This window comes from Dermacentor variabilis, unplaced genomic scaffold (genome assembly GCF_050947875.1).
Source record: "Dermacentor variabilis isolate Ectoservices unplaced genomic scaffold, ASM5094787v1 scaffold_12, whole genome shotgun sequence".
NCBI lineage: Eukaryota > Metazoa > Arthropoda > Arachnida > Ixodida > Ixodidae > Dermacentor > Dermacentor variabilis.
In genome coordinates, this window is record NW_027460280.1 from 12,503,314 (window position 1) to 12,525,658 (window position 22,345).

The 22,345-nt window shown below is 46.1% G+C and overlaps 1 protein-coding gene across 4 annotated transcripts in view; it reads right to left on the reverse strand.

Moving 5' to 3' along the window:
• Positions 1-22,345, reverse strand: part of SMC3 (structural maintenance of chromosomes 3) — a 463,962-nt gene that overhangs the window by 326,980 nt on the left and 114,637 nt on the right. For all 4 annotated transcript variants that reach the window (XM_075676310.1, XM_075676309.1, XM_075676311.1 and 1 more), the window contains exon 10: positions 6,209-6,495. In XM_075676310.1, coding sequence (XP_075532425.1) covers positions 6,209-6,495 — 287 coding nt within the window. The remainder of the gene's footprint in view (positions 1-6,208; positions 6,496-22,345) is intronic.

Below are 22,345 nucleotides of genomic sequence, written 5' to 3' on the forward strand. Positions count from 1 at the left end.
GACCACGAGACTGAAATAATCAAAGAATAAGAATGGGCTGGGGTGCGTTTGGCAAGCATTCTCAGATCATGAAGAGCAGGTTGCCATTATCCCTCAAAAGAAAAGTGTATAACAGCTGTGTCTTACCAGTACTCACCTACGGGGCAGAAACCTGGAGGCTTATGAAAAGGGTTCTACTTAAATTGAGGGCGGCGCAACGAGCTATGGAAAGAAGAATGATGGGTGTAACGTAAAGGGACAAGAAAAGAACAGATTGGGTGAGGGAACAAACGCGAGTTAATGACATCTTAGTTGAAATCAAGAAAAGGAAATGGGCATGAGCAGGACATGTAATGAGGAGGGAAGACAAACGATGGTCATTAAGGGTTACGGACTGGATTCCAAAGGAAGGGAAGCGTAGCAGGGGCGGCAGAAATTTAGGTGGGCGGATGAGATTAAGAAGTTTGCAGGGACAACATGGCCACAATTAGGACGGGATAGAGGTAGCTGGAGAAGTATGGGCGAGGCCTTTGCCCTTCAGTGGGCGTTAACAGGCTAATGAGGATGATGATGATGATGACGTGGTCACTGGACTACTCATGTTCACTAGTACTGCGATCGCCATCCTTGCTACGGTCCCACAGCGCGTCGTCGTCCAGCGAAATTCCACATTTGGCAAACGACCGCACCACGACATCTTGTGGAAGAGGAGCCCACACCGTATGCACCCAACCACACGCACCCGTCAGGGAGGCTCTTTTGACAGGTCTGGTTGGCATAATTTTGCAGTCTTCTGCCGCCAGCCACTCGTACTCACGGTGGAGCAGGTCCTTAAAAGGCGAAGGTCCGGACTTGTTTCATGACCATGTCGCACTTCACTGGCAGGGACCGATCACGCATTTCAGCGATAAACGATGTAAGCTTGGTTTACAGCTCCGGAAAGCGTCCAGAGTTCGGCACGTGGGAAATGCCTCACTTGCCGTCACAGGTGAAAATTTCGCTTCACTGCAGTCGCTACTCTCGCACCATCCTTCAGAAACATAGACCTTGCAGCCCACTGCACAGTGATTTGTTTCTTTGGCGTAAAGGATGGCAGCCCTCTTGAACGCTGCGGTGAAGTGCCGAATGATTAGTAGGCCTAGAGCACAAATGTCGACTGAAGAAGTATGGAAGTAGCACGTAGCAGGCAGTTAAGTTGAACGCGTCAAGCCAATGCTTTTGGTCAAACTATGGGGGAGAGGACTTACTGAGTCGCCATCTGTCGGAAGCGCCTCCCTTGAGTAGTATGAGGAATCACGCAGTGCATTCCTCATAGGTTTTGCTTACGGTGCTTAATAAAAACACCACGCGGCAGCCCTCCTGGACATTTCTGTAAGTACTCTCAAAACAAGGGAAGTTTTCTACTGTCAAAATAACAATCTTGGGCAAACTGAAAGGACAAAATCATTTACAGACACTATCTACCGAATATGTACAGTGAACGCCACTGCGCGCAGTCGCCACAATAGTCTCCCGAACCGGCTTTTTACGTGAAAGATAGGCAAATGCTGTGAGCAAACTATATGAAATATGTTCTTATAGTGGGCTGTCTGTATAACTAAATGGAGTATAACAGAATGAGGCCTCAATGCAGCAATCGCACGGGTTCGCGGCGACTGACTGTGCCTGCATCCATGTACTCGCACAATGTTTCCCTTTTGCTGCGAGCGCGTTTTCGGATCGTGCCCTGAACTTTAGGCAGCAGTATACATGAGAATGGGCTGGGGTACGCTTGGCAGGAATTCTCAGATCATAAACAGCAGGTTGCCATTATCCCTCAAGAGAAAAGTGTATACCCCCCCTCCCCCCCCCCCCCCTTTGTGTCTTACCAGTACTCACGTACGGGGCAGAAACCTGGAGGCTTACATAAAGGCTTCTACTTTAATTGAGGACGATGCAACGAGCTATGGGAAGCAGAATGATGGGTGTAACGTTAAGGGATAAGAAAAGAGCATATTGGGAGAGGGAATAAACGCGAGTTAATGACATTTTAGTTGAAATCAAGAAAAAGAAATGGGGGCATGGGCAGGACATGTAACGAGGAGGCAAGACAACCAATGGTCATTAAGGGTTACGGGCTGGATTCCAAGGGAAGGGATGCGTACAGGGGGCGGCAGAAAGTTAGGTGGGCGGATGAAATTAAGAAGTTTGCAGGGACATGGCCACAATTAGTACATGACCGGGGTAGTTGGAGAAGTATGGGGCAGACCTTTGCCCTGCAATGGGCATAACCATCATTATTATTATTATTATTATTATTATTATTATTATTATTATATAGTCAATATATGAGTATCTGACAGCACACAAGCAACCAGTGTTGCATGGAAACTATCAGAGCTGTTCAAAACTAATTTCGTTATAACTACGGACATCGACACCTACCGGGCGACTTGGGATGACCCGCGATGATTGAAACTTTTTTTTCAAAGGTCTTGGACGTTTAAACACCGTTATTTTTCAAGTTGCCATGCACTGTATGTTTATCGGTCCTCTCATCGAGCAATTACCCGCTGCTTCGTGTATTTAATCCAGCACATTTTATTGTTTGGTGCTACACAAGCCTGAGCATATGTCATGCCTCTTTTTATGTGCTTTTTATGGTTCTCTTTCCATTACTGTGAATTGCCAGTATCTAGCATCAACAAGTTCATAGGCCAAAACATCATGACACTGGCTGGGCGGCGCGCGTGGGCTAGCGTCTCAGTGCGTGCTTTGTGCTACTCACCGAACATCGCAGCCCTGACGCCGTATTAGAAATCTTCCTCGTGTCTATGCTTGCGGCACACTTGAGTTGCAGCCGATGGCTGTCTGCCAGTTCTAAGTTTCGCGAGCCAAGTTTCATGCAAGTTCTTGTCCTGCGGCTACATGTGAAGGAGGCTGACACCAGGCTCCATTGCGTATGTCCAGCACTGCGGCACCGAGCAGCAGCCTACCATGCTGCACGCCTCCAAAGGCAGCCACTACCTATCACAGTGATTTAAAATGTTGACAAGCAGACACCCAAGGTGGGAAAGCCTCAACACCTAATCAGAACCGCAGCGCAGGTGGGACTTTGAACTTTCGTTTTCAGCTCGCTTCGGCACTTCCAAAGCAGCTGATGCGGCCGCTGTGTCCCCGTGATCCCTCATGCCACGTTACGCCGACGACGGCGTAAGTGGTAGAGCTCGCCCCCAATAGAGAAAAACCCGTGAGTGCTATCTGCTCTTGCATGAACTACCGATACTCCCTGCAAGCACCGCCATTCTGAGGGTGCCGCCACAAACGGAACAGCGGCGGTTCCATCAACTATCGACACCCCCCATGAGTGTTGTGTGCACTGTAAAACTCTCAAATATGTTGAAAAACCCTTCCGCGAAGCGAACAAACACGTGGGATAGCAAAAGCTACGGATAAAGCCATAGAGCAAGCATAAAATTTTAACTACGTTGTAGCTCCCGTTGGTCTCGCTTTTTTGGCAGTGTCATGTTTTGGTTTCGGTTGTAAGTCGACCCCCCCACTTCAGATTTTCAAGTTTTAAAAAATGCGTCGGCTTACAATAGTGTAAATATGGTAGATATCACTCTTCATTGCTATCAAACAACTCCTTATCGCTATCAACAGACCAAAGCATTTTATCCTCGGTGTATTCAAGTGTTCGACGAAAACTCGTCTGGCGAGGAAACATATTGGTGCCAAAAAACGCGCACTCACCAAGAATAAAATAAAAAATAAAGAACAGATGTTTCGGGCCCCGTACGGGTCCCTTGATCACAATGAAGATGTAAGCATGGGCACGCAGCTATTTATTTCTGGAAGATTACCCCGCGTCCTGTTTATCGTGTGTCTAGTTGCATGACACTCCTTGCATGATATACAAGATACCATGCAAGGAGTGTGACGTGTCGTACATCGGCGAGAGCAGAAATTTTAAACGGCGCTTGAAACAACCCATGAATGACGTCGCCAAGGGCCACACAGCCGCGAAACGCCCTGGCGGAACATCACAAACTAACCAGACACATCATTGACTGGGACTCGGCAGCCATCACCACAAAAGAGAAACACTTATTTGCCTGTTTGCTTTTAGAAATCATGTTACATCCAATCAACCAGACACAAGATAAACAGGACACAGGGTAATCTTCCCGAGATATACACCCGAACGCTGCGCCACCTCACCCATAAATAGCCGCGTGCCCATGCTTACATCTTCATTGTGATCAAGGGACCCGTACAGGGCCCGAAACGTCTGTTCTTTATTTTTATTTTATTCTTGGCGAGTGCACATTTCTTGGCACCTTCATCCTCGGTGCCGTCGATGGCATTCGAAATCGCGAACTTTTTAAAGGCATTGTTGACCATCGCAGACGGGATCATGCACCGTGCATCTTTCACCCATCCAGCAAAATCCTGCAGCGAGGCACGCTTCATTTTATTGGCGGACGTTAATTCGTGGCAGCCACTGACAAGCCATTCGGTGTACAGCGCCCGAATTCTATCTTTCACTGGCTTGTTCAAACAAACATCGAACGGCTGGAGCTGCGATGTCATGCCGCCGGGTATAACGACAAGATTGGTGTTGCATGCAGCCAGCTTGTCCTTGATGTCCTTGATGCAGGTCAAGGTGCACCTGAACGTGTCGAGCACAAGCATCCCACGCAGACTGAAACCACCACCGGGTCTCTTCCGCCAAACCTTATCAATCCAGTCAGCGACCAAGTCCGTGGTCATCCAACCTTTTTCGTTTGCACGCACGATCACGCCACTTGGAAACACGATTTCTTTCGGGAGCGTCTTCTGTCTGCAGATAATATACGGGGGCAGCTTGTGCCCATCTGCAGTGCAACAAAGCATTGCCGTGACTCTAATTTTTTGCATGGCCTGAAGACAAAACGCGGACTTGCTTCACCCCCTTCTTTTCAACAGTTGTGGTGGCAGGCATGTCAAACTAGAGCGGCGTCTGATTGGCCTTTCTAATCTGTCCGAAGTGGTAGCCGTTTCGATGGCGCAACTTCAAAACGTACACTGAAAACTGTGCAATTTCTTTTCATATTCTTCAGGCAATTTTTGCCATATCCTTGTCTGCCTTCTAAGAGTAAAGCCCTTTCTTTTCATAAAATTTGATAGCCAGCACCTGCTAGTTCTGAAGTCACTCCGCATAAGCCCTTTCTGTAGGGCTAACTGCATCGCCCGTACTTTGAACAGATCGGTCATCACAGGCCGCTGTGCCGCTCGCTGCTCTTGCACGTATTCCGTGAGCAGCTCTTCTATTTCGGCAAAGCGGCCCTGCTTCGGTCCACTGAAACCCTTCCTTGTTCCTTTGCTGGCGAAAATATTCTCCTTCCGTTTGCACCAGTCCCGCACGGAAGTTTCGGGAATTCCGAACGCCTGTAATGAGGGCGGCTCGATTTCCATCCGTCTCCGCTCACATGAAAACTTTCCGTTTAAATGAGGCATCATAGTGGACTCTGTGTGTCCTCGCAGTCGGTGCTTTCTTGCTGATTGAAGAAACGCAGAAAACGGGAAGACAGGTGGTAGACTAGGTTACACTAGCGCCTGGTTACACGTACAACATGAAGGTATGCACATGGAGGAAGCTACGGCAGCTAGGCTAGAAGCGTGCACGAGGCGGCCATTTTTCGAATGCTGATGGTGATATGGTAACGCGGATTTAGGGTCGTACTCGATTCTAACGCGCATGCAATTTTGGAACCGGTTTTATCGGAAAAAAGGTCCACATTAGATTCGAGTAAATACGGTAAGTTGTGCAGACAACTCGTACCCAACTGTTTAGTTGAGGCTCCCAGCAGTTGTCCCGATTAAATTCTTCCTCACTGTCCCTGTAGTCTTGTGCTGCCCGTAATCTTCAGCCAACCAACCAACTCCCCTATTTTTCCAATTTGATGCAAATAGATCACATTAAAAGTTGATGAGCAAACCTACAATACTTTTTTTAGCACCTTCCTATCAATACAGGCATGCTAAAAAAATTATACCGCGGTTGCAGTAACATAATATTATTGCATTGTATTTTTATTCCAAATCCACCGTTTGCCCTCCCTCATTGGTCAAATGCACCCTCTTACCCTCTGTCTTTTTTAAAAATATTTTTTCAAGAAAAAAGGGTGCGACGCTTACAGGTGTTCATACGGTATAACTGCGAAGTGCATTGCTATTGCAGCCATGCAAGAAATAGTGCTTCACTCACTCGCGAGTGCATTCCTCCTCACGCTTTTTCTGTGCCTCGTACTGGGGACGAATGCCGTCCAGCAGGGCCATCTTCTGGGCCACTGTCTCCTGTAGGCGGGCCAGCTCCCGCTCAGCACGTTTGCGTGATGAGTCGTCCCCCTCAACCTCATCGCGCAGGTCCTTTATCGTCAGCTCCAGGCGGGTCTTCTCCTTGAGCGCCGATGACTGCTCCTGCGACAGAGCCTCTCGCTCCTCCCGCTGGGCCTGCGCACGACTCTTCACCTCGCGCAGCTCCTTGCTCAGCTTCTGCACAACCCATTCCCCATTGGGCCACGTTTACTTCATCTTGGCAGCCCACCGAAACAAATCCTGTAGAGTTGATGCAGGCAAAACTATTTTCAACTCTAGCTGTCAAGATCAGCTGGCCACAATGTCCCACACTGGAACACTTGTCACAAAAAGAAGCAATCATTTCAGCTGCACTGTAATTTTTACACACCACAAAAGGAAGTATAACACATTGATACAATCTTATTGGGCTAGGACTTAATTGGCGAAGTGCATCTCCTTGTTCGCGTGTGCTTATCCTTGTATGAGTGCAATAAGATGGCCAGCTAGCCCAATTTCAATCCCTGCTCACCTGTGCATGCTGACAGTGCGGGTGTATTCGGAAAATGTCTATGCCATAATCTTACCCATACACATCCAACAGTACTGCACCTCAGCAGCGGCGATCATTTGGCTTCTTAAACAATAACGGAAAGGATTCTGCCAGAGTTGGCAACATCTGGCACACCGGCTTAAAGTTAAAATGCGAGCTGCCACAAATGGTGGCATTGCACATGGCCAATTTCAGGAAGAGGTATCAAGAACTTGCCGAAGGGGAGGCCAGCAAGCAGAAGCTGCGAGATTTATTTGACAGGTCTATGGGTCAGAAGACCACTATAAAAAAAGAAAACCATGAGACCACTTATAAAGCGAAATGCAATGGCCCTGGGTAATACACATCTTCTCCAAAAAATTATGTTAACACAGGCTTTTCAAAACATGTTTTAATCCTACAATGTGTAGTGACTGTAATTTACTGACATTCATTGCACCCAAACAAATCTCCATTTCCACTGTGAGAGAACATAGTCCTCTGCAAGGCATGTGCAACATCTGCTTTGTCATGCATATATTGCTTGCAATGCCAGGCCCCATTTTTTCTCCCTGCAGTGATAATGCTCCGGAATCTATGGATTTTTGGGGTCTTACAAAAACTCTTAAAATAATTTGCACCCTTTGGGGGCTTATCTATTCACAACAATAATCGTCATCTGCCTTGCTTGCTTTTCCTTCCTTGAAAACTGCACAATCGCTACTTTCCTGGCAAGAATGCTGTCACGCTGATAACGCCCCTGCCGTTCATTACCTGGAAATACCGACCGCATGGTATTAAAGGAAAAAAATGCGGGAAAGATAGATGACGACTTTTGTTGTGGGACAAGATAAGCCCCAAAGGGTGCAAACTTTTTAAGAGTGTAGCGAAATCTACTGCTTTTTCAAAATTGTCTACTTTTTCTACTTTCTCTTAGAGTCAAACCTCGATATACCTATACCAAAGTCATGCTCGCATGGAAAACCTTCCTTAACCCTTTCGCTGTCGGGCTTTTCTGGCCGTGATGCACCCCCAGTGTCGGCTTGGTTTCAGGGAACGAGCATAACAGGGAATGAACATACCAATTTATTTTTGATTATTATTAGTATACAAATAACATAGTCAATAGAATATGCACATTTCAGTGTTCTGCAGCTGTTGTTAGTAAACATCATCATCAGCAGCAGCCTGACTATAAATGAGATAAATGAGGGTAACATGAAAAAAAAGACACTGCTCAATACTTCTTCAGAGTGTGGTAGATCTTGAAGCATGGGTCCAATCACAAGCCTTTGTCGCACTCAGCACACATCACACGGGTGACTTTCCTTTTCTTTTGAACTCGAACAGTGTTCGCATACACGTGACACCTCCGTTGGGTGCGGCACCCTTTGGCTTCACTCGGAGGAACCATCTGGGGAAAGTGTCGCGCCATGAGCCTTGTCTGGTCATCACCGCTTCGTTTTCCACCTCTCCTCCTAGCAGTGTGGAACTCTTGTATCAGTTGGTACACAACATTAAAGCGAAATTTGCCGAATGTTTTGCGTCCACTATTTTCACGCCACAAGATGAAGGCATTTAGAAGACACATGTACATAATATCAAAAAAAAAAAAACTTTTGTACCACTTGAGGCTTTTCCTAATGCTTTCAGCAAAACTCATCATCATGTCCATCTTGTCTGCTAACCTTATCTTCATATTGTATTCGAGAACGCATGCGGGCTTTCGCTTGTTCTCGCCTGTTACCCTATCCACTTTCCCTGTCTCTTCCAGACGTGCATCATGCATCGACGTTAGGACATGTACTTCTCTCTTACGCCATTTGAGTGCAAGAAGCGTCTTGGTATGATATGGCTCCACTTCCCTTTTTTTCATCTCTTTTGTGAAATTTGGATGCCCCTTCCTGTTGGTCTGAACAGTTCCACATGTGTTGGTTTTTTTTATCTTGAAGGCAGTTGAACAGTGCTGGACTACTGTACCAATTATCTACAAATAGCGAATGTCCTTTTCTGAGGTAGTCTTCAAGTAGCTCTATAACAATGGAGCCAGAAAATCGCAAATCCTTGACCATGGTCATGTTTGTCGTCGCTCCAGTGTACACAACAAATTTCATAATGTAGCCAGTTTTGACATCGCAAAGAACAAATAACTTGACACCAAAGCGGTGCCTCTTCGAAGGAATGTATTGCCGAAATGACAGCTGCCCTTTCCATGGCATCATAGACTCGTCTATGCACAGGTCTTGGTGCGGAATTAGTAGGCAACTCAGCATGCTCTGAATTGCTTCCATAAATGGCCGCACTGTTCTCAGCCAATCTGTGATATCTGTGGAGTCGCTCAGATGGAGAAGCGCAGAAGGAGCAGGAAGCGGTTCAACGAAAAAATGGTTGCAAAAAATGGTGTGTGCAACATAGGGTTGGTGCTCCAGTAGCCTTGCAAGGCATTCCTTCTTATCAGGCCCATCAGCAGAACGACCGCAAGGAAACAGTACATTTCTGCTACATCTGTCTTCACCCAAGCTCTCAGCCGCGACGTGCGCGCAACTCCTTGTGCGCTTGTCATCACTCGCGCGAACCGATTCGTTTCACTCAGGATATGTGAAATGATTGGCTCATCAAAAAGCAGCTTGAAACAGTCACCTTCTTGCACATCCGGTTGAAGAGTTGCTCTCGCGGACGGTCCTGAACGTGACGCGTCGAAAGTAAACAACGTCGGTGAGAAATCGCCTTTCTTCCACATAGTTTACGTTTGCCACACATGCTTAGCAGATAATGGTCCCGCCGTTTCAACATCTGAATCTGATGATGCGGAACTCGCCTCTTCCTCGGATGAGATGCTGCCCGAGTCCAAATCCGAGCTCGGCTTGTATTCTGAATCGGAAGAGCCACCGCTCCATAGAGCAAACGAAGATTCCGCGCGCTCAGCCATCCGAAAGTAACTGCGCGCAGGGAGGATGCGCTTTCAGTCGCCCGCACAACGGAGAGAAATGGGATGTTGTGTGATCAAGAAGACAGAGCGAGATGGGCTAAACGAGATGGGCTAAAACAAAGTTTGAGGGACTTCACGTTTACTGCTGCAAGCTGGAAGTGAAAGTGCGGCGAGAGAGCGAAAGCAGCAATTGAGTCATGTGTCGGTCTCTTTTCGGAGAGGGCATATGTGAATATGCCCCTGAACTTGGCGCGCCGTAGCAGACACACCTACAGAAGAAAAAATAAAAACCTTCAAACAAGCGGAGTTGGCAGAACAACCTTTGAACCCAAACCACATGCGCGCAACGCATGATCCAGTGAACGCGGAGTGACCGCACCATTCAGCAAAGAGAGAGGGAGGAGTGGCAGTCGTACCGTATTCAATACACGTACCAACACAGTGCGGGGTGAAAATATGAACTTGTAGAAAGATTCAACAAAGGGCGCGGTCAGTCCAGGAGCGACAGCTTTGCGCTCAGGTGCGAAATTTTGAATGCATGATAGAGAACGTACCGGTACGTCAGTGACACTGTAGGGGGGCAAGCGCAAGGACGTACCGGTACGTCTGTGACAGCGAAAGGGTTAAAGGGCCCCTCTCCAGGCCCCATAGCAAATTTTGGTTCACACTGGAAGTTATATGTCATCAAGGGAGCGTTCTGCCGCACAAATTTTTTAAAATGTGCTCATTAATAGCAGAGACAGAAATATTTCAGTGCCGTGAAGCCATGATTTCAAGAGGCGAGTTCCAGTGCTAAGCGAGGCACTCTCTCCACTTGTCCCGTCTAGCCTCCGCAAGTGAAATTCCTTTTGTGCGTTCTCCCATACTGGACCTCGAGGATCGCGTGCGCATTCGTCATGGGCCCCGCCTTCACTTTTTTTTCTTGCTTTTTTGCGGCGCAGCGCATTTCCGCTGAAGGCATCGAGCGTGAGCTGTTGTGAGTGTCTCGTTTCGTGCGGCGAATGATTTTACGCGCTGTGCATGAGGGCACCTGACTAGCACTATACGTCAGTGCTACACGAATACTAAGGAAGGCACAAACGGATCACAAAGCATGATCCCGTGCTGTAGCACAGTAGAAAATTGCATAGTTTCGGTGTCTGCGCACACGACTGCATGACGTGGGAACAAGCAGATAAAAACGAAGTACATCTCTCTTGCTGCGGTGCAAAGTAAAACAAAAACATGCAGACATTCAGTTTGTGTGTTTTATTACTTCTCTAAGCTTTAAATTAATCTATTCAAGCAACACATTACCCAAATAACAGATGCTGCTTTGAACAATTCTCGAAGTCACGTGTCACTACGAGCGATGTCACAGCAAACACGTGTACGTAAGTGCACTAGCATATGTAAGTCGTTCTCCAGCTTGGAGCGCGGCGGCTGCGAGGAGAAGGAAAACCAGCGTTCGATTTGAATTTTCAGATCTTTCCGCAGCATATGGCAATGTAATACTTTGCAGACACAATCGTTATTGCGCATTGTGTCTCTGCACTTGTCAACTCAATATGGCCAGACCTGATGAGGGGGCCTTTAGGTCGCAAATTTCATTCAGCTGAGGTTACTATTCCGCAGTAAAAATAATTTCACAGGTTCCCAGAATATTCTTGTACATAGCATCTTGTCAGCTCTTAAACAAAGCATCGCAAGGTCAGGCCATAATTGCGCGATTAAGAGCGTTGGCATACGTGGTGCAGATAGTGTGAGATCAATGCATTGGCATGGCTCACAGTATTTGTGATTTGCATGTGGCATGTTTCGCAGCACCCAGTGATGGAAGTGGCACTTCGTCTTTTGGAGCAGCTTTGGAAGCAGAAAAAATCGCAGTTTGGAGCAAGAAAAGAATGCTTTGGAGCAGTAACTTACTTCTCTGGTGCAAAGATGATGATGATGATGTGTGGTGTTTTGTGGCGCAAGGGCCAGGTATGGCCAAGGAGTTGCAAGCCAATGGTAATGAAATCAAAGTGAAATGATAAATTACGAGCAATGGATGTGACAGGGCTGTAAAGGGGCCTAAACGACGGTCACTATAAAATGTGTAAGAGCTACATGTAATAAAACTATGACAATGACTATGAAGCATGCCAAGGTCGCGAAAGAAGCATTCTAAAAGAATTACAATGTGCTAAAATTGGTCATTTGGATAAAAAATTCGAAAAGCACTACTGCCCTAACAGAGTCCTTGAAGGGCAAGGACCTGAAGGTGTGTGCTGTCCAGGACTACTATCACAGCAGCATCCTCTAGAGAGAGGATGCACTACGATACTATTGGGTTATTAAAATGCACAACCACATCATTCAAGAAACCTAGGACAGCCTTGGTGGTAAAAGGGGGTTCCTTACAAAGAAACATACCGGGATGGAGAGGGAGACAATACCGGTATGCTAGAGGAATATGTTTCCTTCTTTCTCTTTCGGCTTCCTGACACTCCACAAAGACATGGAGGACGGTGAGCCTTTCACCACATCTACAACAGGCAGGAGGTTCGTTGCCAGTCAGCAGAAAATTGTGAGTACCATATGTATGTCTTATTCTGAGTCTACAGAATAGGACATCAGTTCGTCTTGTTTTTGTAATGAAGTGCCAGAAACCTAACTTCGGCTTCATCAAATGGAACTTATTTGTTTTATTGTCTCACATGCGTTTCCAGTGCCTTCGCAGTTTCGTTCGCAAAAAAGGCTTGAGGTCTGTGGCAGGAATAACAGTGATGGAATTACCAGCTTGAGGTGTAATTGATGTGGTCATTTGGTCTGCCAGCACATTACCCTCGATGCATCTATGACCAGGGATCCAGCATATTGTCACATGTCTACGAGACAAATAAATATTGCACAACAAGAGTAAAGCTCAATGAAAACATTATTTTTGTGTGTTTCTTAAGGACACTAGTGTTTTTACAACACTTAACGAGTCCTTGAATATTCAGGGTGTCTACCAAGTTGACATTTCCAAATTCCCTGAGTTTTCCAGGTTTTCCCTGAGTGCCTTTGCCCATTTCCCTGAGTGATGCAGAACTATGTTTTATGTCAAGACGTGCTGAAACCATATCGCCTGATGCTGTCACTCTCGAGTAAGCACATGAAAAAAATTTAAAAGCAACTTAATCCAATTTGAATACTAAGGAATAGTGTTTATGTTATTCAAAAAGAGAATAGAAGGCAGGGGTTAGTAAAATGCACAGCAAATAAAGTGTCTTCGAAAAAAATTGCGAATAAGTCGGACATTCACAAATACGAATAAAAAGGAGACGCACATAGAAGCAAATGTATTCGAATATGAGCTATTTCTATCAACTGATAGCCAGCTCATTGGTATGAGGCCCGAACTCTGTCACCAACTGAGATTCTCTCTCAACCGCTCGTAATTCAACCTCAACTGTCCTGACATACTTTCAGCCCGCGCACGAAGCCAGAGTGTTGTGTTTCACTGCTTTAAAGAGTTTATTTTGGTTTGGATGCGGGACCCCTGCATCTCGGCATGAGCCAAAACTTTGTTTTTTGAGCTCAAGCTCCTTCAAAACGGCGGCAGCAAGCTTCCTTTCCCGTTTATTCCTCAATGCGTACATCATTTCTGTTCTTATCCTAATTCTGCCACTCATTCGCCCCAATGACCATTTGAAGCATTTTGGTCGGTTGCACAGTCCACGGCGATTTTTAGAACTCCCTAGGGGTCGCGAAAACATTCGAAAAATCGGCCAGTTGGAAAAAAATAAATGCGTGTCATTTACTGCCCTTAGGGGCTCAAACCGCCACAGGCACGTTTGAAAACGCTCTGAAGGACTGTCGGTACACATATTAGGCATATCGGCGCTCGTACTGTGACAGGAAATACCGGATGCACGTGTGTATAATTAAGGAATACATACTGTTTTCCGTGGCAATAGCCCCTTCCCACGCTTGTTATGCTTCACTGCAATACTTTGGCATATGTTTCACCATGTAACATTTCTGTACAGAGGCGAAGCTGACTTTCGGGACCCGACATTATGCAACGCACCGTGTTTTCTAAGTTTCTAAGCCAATCGCGAGTACCACAAAAGCGGAGTCCGTGCCATTGCTGACAGCAGCTAATTCTTTCAATAAAAAACTCAGCACCTAAACGGCAAGAAGCTTCATAGTGAACGTCGAAGCAGCTAGGCCTACAGTTGCCGCAGTGGTGGCAACGGCTGCCAGCGGATCTGCGTGCGAGAGTGCCGGTTCGAGGTGGCGAAGTAACAAAACGGCAGCGGTGGTGCCTTTGATTATTGCCGTTTCGGACATGCGGTCACGGAAAACGTCTGGAAAATCGGACAGCGAAGGTTTCTTGCGTCCGAAATTTCACACGTTCTGATACGTTGACTCTATGGCGTACGTGGCGGTGCCGCGAAGCCATCCAAATTATCGGGAATCCGGAAAGTCGGTCGTTGACTGCACACTGGCAACTCATCCAGCCGACGACAGGGCTTCAAAAACGATTCATTGCGATTCCTGTCTGTTGCTCGAGCCAGCATTACCGCGACTTTCGACCCTTCCAATAAAATTGCCGCTAATTTTCCCTGATAGAGGCCCAAATTCCCTGAGTTTTCCCTGACTTTTTCCAGACTACTCAAAATCCCTGAGAATTCCCGGTTTTCCCGGTTTTCCCGGTTGGTAGACACCCTGATATTATCGCTTTCTCTAGTTTTAATTTCTTTATGTGTTTTACCACAGGCAGTACTGCATAGGCTTCTGCAGTAAAGATGCTTGTATGGGGGTTCAGTACACCTGCTTCAGAGAAAGAGGGTCCAACAGCCGCACAGTCCCGCCAACATGCGATTTTGACGCATCGGTGTAGAAATCCGAACAACAGTACTTCAATTGGAGTTCATAGAAATGCATTCATATTTCGAGCTCTGGTGCGTATTTTGAACTCTTACAAAAGATATATCATGTTCTATCACCTACCAATCCCAAGGCGGTAGCTGCTTCGCTGGAGGCATTAAGTGGTGCTCGAAGAGTGGGACATCTATTTCCACGCTAAGCTCCCTCACACTGAGTGAGAAAGGCTGTCTCACAGAGGGTCGATTACGGAAAAGTGCAGTACATGTCGAATCGTTAATAGTTTCACAAAACGGATGTTCAGGATTAGAGTGCACTTTGAGGAAATATGTAAAGTTGGTGTAAGATCTCCGCAGATTGAGTGACCACTTATTCGATTCTACATATAAGCTTTCAATGGGACTAGTTCTGAATGCGTTTGTGGCCAGAGGGATACCCAGGTGGTGGACGGGATTCAGCATCTTTAGTGCACTGGGGGCGGCAGAGTTGTATACTATGGCACCATAGTCTAACCGTGATTGAATGAGGCTCTTGTAAATGTTCGTTATACACTTCCTGTCGCTACCCCATGTTGTGTGTGATAGTATTTTCAGTAAGGTCATTGTTTTTAGACATGTCACTTTCACATATTTTATGTGTGGGATAAAAGTAACCTTAGAGTCAAGTATTATACCTAGAAATTTGTGTTCTTTGTTGACAGGTATTTCTTGTCCACACAGTTCCATGCACGGGTCTGGAACCAGGCCTCTCTTTCGTGTAAATAGAACACACGAACTATTGTGGGAGTTGATTTTAAACCCATTTTCGTCTGCCCACTTAGATATCTTGTTCAATCCCTGCTTTACTCATCTTCCGCACACTGCAAGGTTACAGGATTTAAAACCTATTTGTATGTCACCTACGTAGACAGAATAAAATATAGCTGGTGGTAATTAAGCACGGAGTGTGTTCATCTTAACTATAAAGAGTGTGCAGCTGAGCACACCTCCCTGGGGTACACCAGCTTCCAGTATAAATGGACGTGAGAGCACATTCCCGACTTTCACATGGAAGGCACGAGTGGACAGATAACTTTCTATCAGGTTTAGCATATGGGCCGTGAATGCCCATCTCCGACAAATCTTGCAATATCCCATAGTGCCACTCATGTCGTATGCCTTTTCCATATCAAGAAATATGGACAAGAAGTACTGTTCGTGTATAAAGGCATCACAAATATGTGACTCTTTGCGTACTAGATAGTCTGTTGTAGAGCGACCTTCCCTGAAGCCACACTGATAAGGGTCAAGCATTTTGTTAGATTCGAGGAAATGTAACAAATGGCGATTTATAATTTTCTCAAATAACTTGCAAAGACAACTTGTAAGCACTATCGGACGATAACTATTTACAGAGGATGGATCTTTACCTTGTTTTAATATTGGAATTACAATAGCTTCTCTCCATGTGGGAGACAGGTATACAGAAGCCCAAATGGTGTTAAAAAGTGCGAGAAGTGTTATTCGTGTATCTTTGTGTAAGTTTTTGATTATGTCATATACAATTCTGTCAGCTCCGCGTGCTGAGCTCTGACATGTGTTTAGAGAATATTTCAGCTCGGCAACGCTGAAAGGACGGTTATAGGCTTCCTTTGGTCTGAATTTCCAATCTAATGTCTTACATTCCACTATTTCTTTATATCTGAGGAACGACCTAGAATAATTAATTGAGCTAGAGACACCCTTGAAGTGCTCCCCAAGTGCGTCTGCCTGCTCTTCCAAGGTATTCCCTGGATCATCGACCAAGGGTAATGGCTGGGTCTGCTGTCCGTTAAGCCTCCCAAGTGCATTCCAAACTTTTGCCTCTTGTGTGTAGGAGTTTATGCTTGAAATAAATTTCTCCCAGCTCGTTCTCCTTGCCTGTCGCCTTGTCCACCTTCCCTGCAATTTGAGGTGCTTAAATTCCACGAGATTTTCCGCAGTTGGTGTTTGACGCAGTAATTCCATGTCTTGTTTTACTTCTTCCGTGCCTGTCTGCAATCGTCATTCCACCATGGAACGCATCGTTTACATGAACGACCATTTGTTTGAGGGATGCATCCGTTAAGCCTCCTAAGGGCATTCCAAACTTTTGCTTCTTGTGTGTAGGAGTTTATGCTTGAAATAAATTTCTCCCAGCTCGTTCTCCTTGCCTGTCGCCTTGTCCGCCTTCAGTGTGATTTGATGTGCTTAAATTCCACGAGATTTTCCGCAGTTGGTGTTTGACGCAGTATATTCCATGCCTTGTTTTCCTTCTTCCGTGCCTGTCTGCAATTGTCAATCCACCATGGAACGCATCGTTTACTTGAACGACCATTTGTTTCAGGGATGCATTCGTTAAGCCTCCCAAGTGCATTCCAAACTTTTGCCTCTTGTGTGTAGGAGTCTATGCTTGAAATAAATTTCTCCCAGCTCGTTCTCCTTGCCTGTCGCCTTGTCCGCCTTCCCTGCGATTTGATGTGCTTAAATTCCACGAGATTTTACGCAGTTGGTGTTCGACGGAGTATATTCCATGCCTTGTTTTGCTTCTTCCATGCCAGTCTGCAATCGTCATTCCACCATGGAACGCATCGTTTACATGAACAACCATTTGTGTGAGGGATGCATCCGTTAAGCCTCCTCAATGCATTCCAAACTTCTGCCTCTTGTGTGTAGGAGTTTATGCTTGAAATAAATTTCTCCCAGCTCGTTCTCCTTGCCTGTCGCCACGTCCGCCTTCCCTGCGATTTGATGTGCTTAAATTCCACAAAATTTTCCGCAGTAGGTGTTCGACGCAGTATATTCCATGCCTTGTTTTGCTTCTTCCATGCCTGTCTGCAATCGTCATTTCACCATGGAACGCATCGTTTACATGAACGACCATTTGTTTGAGGGATGCATTTTTCTGCTGCCCCGATAATAAAACCTGTAAAATATTGTGCTGCATCATCTATAGTAATATCATTGATAAAATCAAGTGTTAAATAGGCTGATTCATTAAACAGCTTCCAATCAGCCATTTCTAGTTTCCATCGCGGCATTTGTGGTGAACGGTCATATTGCTCTGCTAGCTTGAGTAATATAGGAGAATGGTCACTCCCTAGTGGATTTTTGATTACCTCCCATTTCAGGTAAGGAATTAATGAAGCGGATCCAATAGCCAGATCAATAGATGAGTGCGAGTTGTGGGTGAAGTTAAAATATGTAGGTTCTTTCTTATTAAAAAGGCATGCACCAGAGCTCACAAGAAAATTTTCGATGAGTCGCCCTCGAGTGTCGCACACGGCGTCTCCCCAGAAACTGTTGTGGGCATTCAAATCACCAACGATCATGTAGGGTTCAGGAAGCTGATCCACTAGGCAATGGAAATCCGTTTTTTTTTTAAACTGTTGATTAGGTGGAACGTACAACGAGCAGATTGTAACTAACTTGTTAAAAATGATTACTTGTGCGGCGACTGCCTCAAGATGCGTCCGAAGTTCAAATAAGCGACACGCTACACTCTTATCAACTACGATGGCTACATCACTGTATCAAGCATTAGCATCGTCACAATCTTTCCGAAAAATAGTGTATTGTCAGAGAAAGTTTGTCTGTGTGGGCTTCAGGTGCGTCTCAACACACAGCAAACAACTTCAACAAACTTCCGCCTCCGGCGGAGTTTCCGGAGCGGCACTATTTCGTTTGTTTGCGCAGGCCACATTTTGGCTAGCGTGGTGTGTGGCTATGCTGTTGTGTCAAGTGTGCTCTGCGACGCTAGGCCTAGGTGCTTCGACGCTCGTCAGCGGACTCCACTGTTCGCAACTTGAGGATTTCGCTTGCCTTCGATGGCCCCCACTTCATCTTCGTCGTCCTCACCGTTGGCATCGAAGCGCAGAAAGCAGTACCGTACCCACGGAAATAACTTTTGAACAGTTCGTTGATGCAGACAAGCTCAACTTCTGCGCAGAACTGACTGACGAGGAAATAGTCCGTCAGGTTGTGGGGGATTCAGAAGACTCCGATGTTGAAAATGAGGAGCCAATGCCTGCGCCGCCTACAAGCGCCGAGTTGACGCGAGCACTGTTGACTCTTTCATCGGTGTACAGTGCTGACATGACCCTTGCTCAGATCGAGGCTAATATGATCGCATGCAACCAGAACGCAGTCCAAACACCAATCAACAAGTTCTTCAAGCCACTGCAGCAATAACACTGGCTGCCCAACGATGCACATGAACATAATAAACCGGCAGTCAGCTGCATACAGAGTTTTTGAACGCCTCTTTTTATAGCACCTTCATTGATGCTTTGACAGGGTTTCGGAAGCCTGGTACTTCGCCCTTTACCTCTAGATCCGAGAAAAAAGAAAAAAGGTGCGTGTTTTTTTCATGCATTCATTTTTTAAGACTGCCTGAATTTTCGGACGTTTTTACGTTCCCTAGAGGGTCCGAAAAATCGGTCATTGACTGTACCGTTCTGTTTGGCGCGAACATGTGCAGTAAGCACAAGCTGCCGCTACTCGTAGTTGTAAAAATGGGAAGCCTCGCTGCTTTAAAAATGCACAGCTGCCACCATAGGATGAGCTTATCTATCGACCGCAATGATTTAGGAAATTATAGACCAGTATCTATGCTCCCAATCTTCTTAAAAGCTTTTGAGAAAGTTCTATATAGTAGGTTGTCTAATTTTATTAGTAAGCATGACCTTCTGTCACCAAATCAATTTGGGTTTTGTAAAAATAAATCTGCCAAATTAGCGCTACTTGAACAAAAGGAATACATACTAACACAGTTTGAAAAGAAAGCCTTTGTTATTGGTGTCTTCGTGAACTTCTCGAAGGCATTGGACTTAGTGAAACACACTATACTCCTAAATAACTTGGGAGTGTTATGGTTTTCGGGGACAGGCTCAAACGCTTCTTAAATCATATTTATCACATAGAAAACAGGCTGTCTGCATAGACAACATGAAATCTGAACTAAAATCTGTTACTTCTGGTGTTCCACAGGGCAGTATATTGGGACCCTTACTATTTAATATGTACCTTAATGATATCTCCAACATTAACTCCACTGCTAAATTTGTTATCTACACTGACGACACTAGCATCTTTTTTGCTGGAAATGATTTAGATCTTCTTGTTCGGGAATGCAATGACACTACGAACGAATTACAAAAATGTTCTGACAAATGACACAAGCTGTCATATTCCGCCCTAAAAATAAACCAGTTCCCTCGCCCCTCGAGATTAAGCTGAATTCACGACGTATAGATGTGGTTGAGCAATTTAAATGTCTCGCAGTAGTTTTCTCCTCCTGTATGTCTTGGGAAAATCACGTGGACCATATCACAACGAAACTGGCTCAAATAACTGGGAACCTAGACCGGCTCAGATACGTTCTTCCAAGGCCAGTAAGATTACTTCTCTACAATTCACTTTTTTACTCCTATTTAAGCTATTGCCCTTTAGTATGGGGCACAGCCACAATTAGCTGCCTTCAGCGCATCTACATTTTGCAGAAGAAGTTCCTTCGTCATGTTCACAATGTCCCCTGGGGCTCACCGAGCGCAGATCTCTTTCTGCATAGTAGTGTGCTGAAGATCCACAACTTGTACAAATACCGCTTAAGTGTTCGGTTTAAACTGGAAACAGGGGAAATGTAAACCAGAAACGTTACCTTGCTGATTTACGTACCGTATTTACACGATTGTAAGTCGACCCCTTTTTTAAAATTTGAAAGTCTGAAGTTGGGGGGTCGACTTACAATCGAAACCAAAACATGGCCGCGCCAAAAAAAGCGATACAAACAAGAGCTACAACGTAGTTACAATTTTATGTTTGCTCTATGGCCCTACCCATATCTTTTTGCTATCCCGCGTGTTTGTTCGCTTTTCGGAAGGGTTTTTCAACATTTTTGAGAGTCTTACAGTGCATGCAACACTTATGGGGGGGGGTGTCGATAGTTGATGGAAGCGCCGCTGTTCCCATTTGCGGCGGCACCCTCAGAACGGCGGCGCTTGCGGGGGGTATCGGTAGTTCATAGAAGAGCAGACGCCGCTCGCGGGTTTCTCTTTCTCTGTTTAGAGGTATTGGAATTGGTTTGACCAACTTTTTGACGCGTTCCACTTGACTGCCGGCTACGTGCTACTTCTATGCTTCCCCAGTCGTCATGAGTGCTGCAGGCCCACTAATTGTTCGGCACTCGTTCACAGCAGCGTTCAAGGGGGCTGCCATCCTTTACGCCGAAGAAACAAATCACTGCGCAGCGGGCCGCAATTTCGATATTTCTAAATGGGTGGTGCGAGAGTGGCGACTGCAGCGAAGCGAAATTTTCACCCTGTGACGGCAAGTGACAAATTTCCCACGTGCCGAAGTCTGGACGCTTTCCGGAGCTGTAGGCTAAGCTTGCGGCGTACGTCGCTGAAATGCGTGATCGGTCCCTGCCATTGAAGTGCGACGTGGTCATGAAACAAGCCCGGACCTTCGCCTTAATTTAAAGGTTCTGCTCCGCCGTGAGTACAACGAGTGGCTGGCGGCAGAAGACTGCGAAATTACGCCAACCGGACCTGTCAAAAGAGCCTCCGTGATGGCTGCGTGTGGTTGGGTGCATTTGGCGTGGGCTGCTGTTCTGCAAGATGTCCTGGTGCGGTCGTTTGCCAAATTTGAAATTTCGCTGGACCACGACGCGCTGTGGGACCGCAGCAACGATGACGATGGCAGCACTAGTGAAGACGAGTAGTCGAGTGACCATGTCAGCTACTAATAAATTTTCGTTATCGAATGCGCCCTCGGGTATGCTCTACTTTTTTTTTTTTTTCCGGTCAAGCGATATGGGGGGGTCGACTTACATTCGAGTCGACTTACAATCGTGTAAATACGGTACCCGAGAAGCAACCTACAAGACAAGACATACGGAGAATGGGGTAGTTCCAACCCCTCAAATAAATTCCGGTAGAGAATGCCTACAATTCACTCATCCTTCCCTCTTAAATGCTTATGTACATAATAATTTTGATCTTTTCAGTGTGTCAAACAGTGCTTTGCGTACTATGTATGTTACCATGTAGGTTCTGTTTTTCTTTGTGGTGAATATTGTCTAAATATTGCATAATTTTGTTATGTTTTCTTTTGTACTTGTTCATTATGTATAAGTGTTATTAGACTGCAATTACATTTGTTTTAAAAGCCTTGCTGTGAAGCCACTGCCAAGCGAAACGGGGCTGCGGCTTTGTCAGCCGCAGACGTCATGACTTTCTGGAGGTGGCGGCAGACATTCAAGCTCATTACAGAGATTTGTGCGCAGGTATCAACAAGAGCAGTAACTGCCACACCCCCAACCAGAACTTCAAGAAGGTTGCGCCGTGTATGAGGGGCAATCAGAGGATTTTCAGGTCGGATCGTAAATGCAGTGTCACCTACGGGGCCTGCACAAGCTCTGAGAACCGCGAGGTTGGGGCGAGCTGGACTGATGGCACTGGGGCGATCGTGAGCGGCTGGACCGGTTTTCCCTAGGATGGCTTGCAGCACTTGAGGGCTCAGGTAAAGCCCCCACATCCACGCTCCACCGTCGCTTTAAGTAGCAACATCCTTTGTTGTGTGCCGCCTTTCCCCTCACACCAAATCCGGTTCGGCATTTCTGGTTTCAAAATTTCCGGTTCTGGCGTTCGCGCTTCCTGGAGTTGCGCTGTGGGAATTTCCGCGTTGACTGCTGTCAGACGATGGTGAGACGCCCACGCGTGCTTAGCAGAGCTGTGGCAGTCACCATGAGAAGAA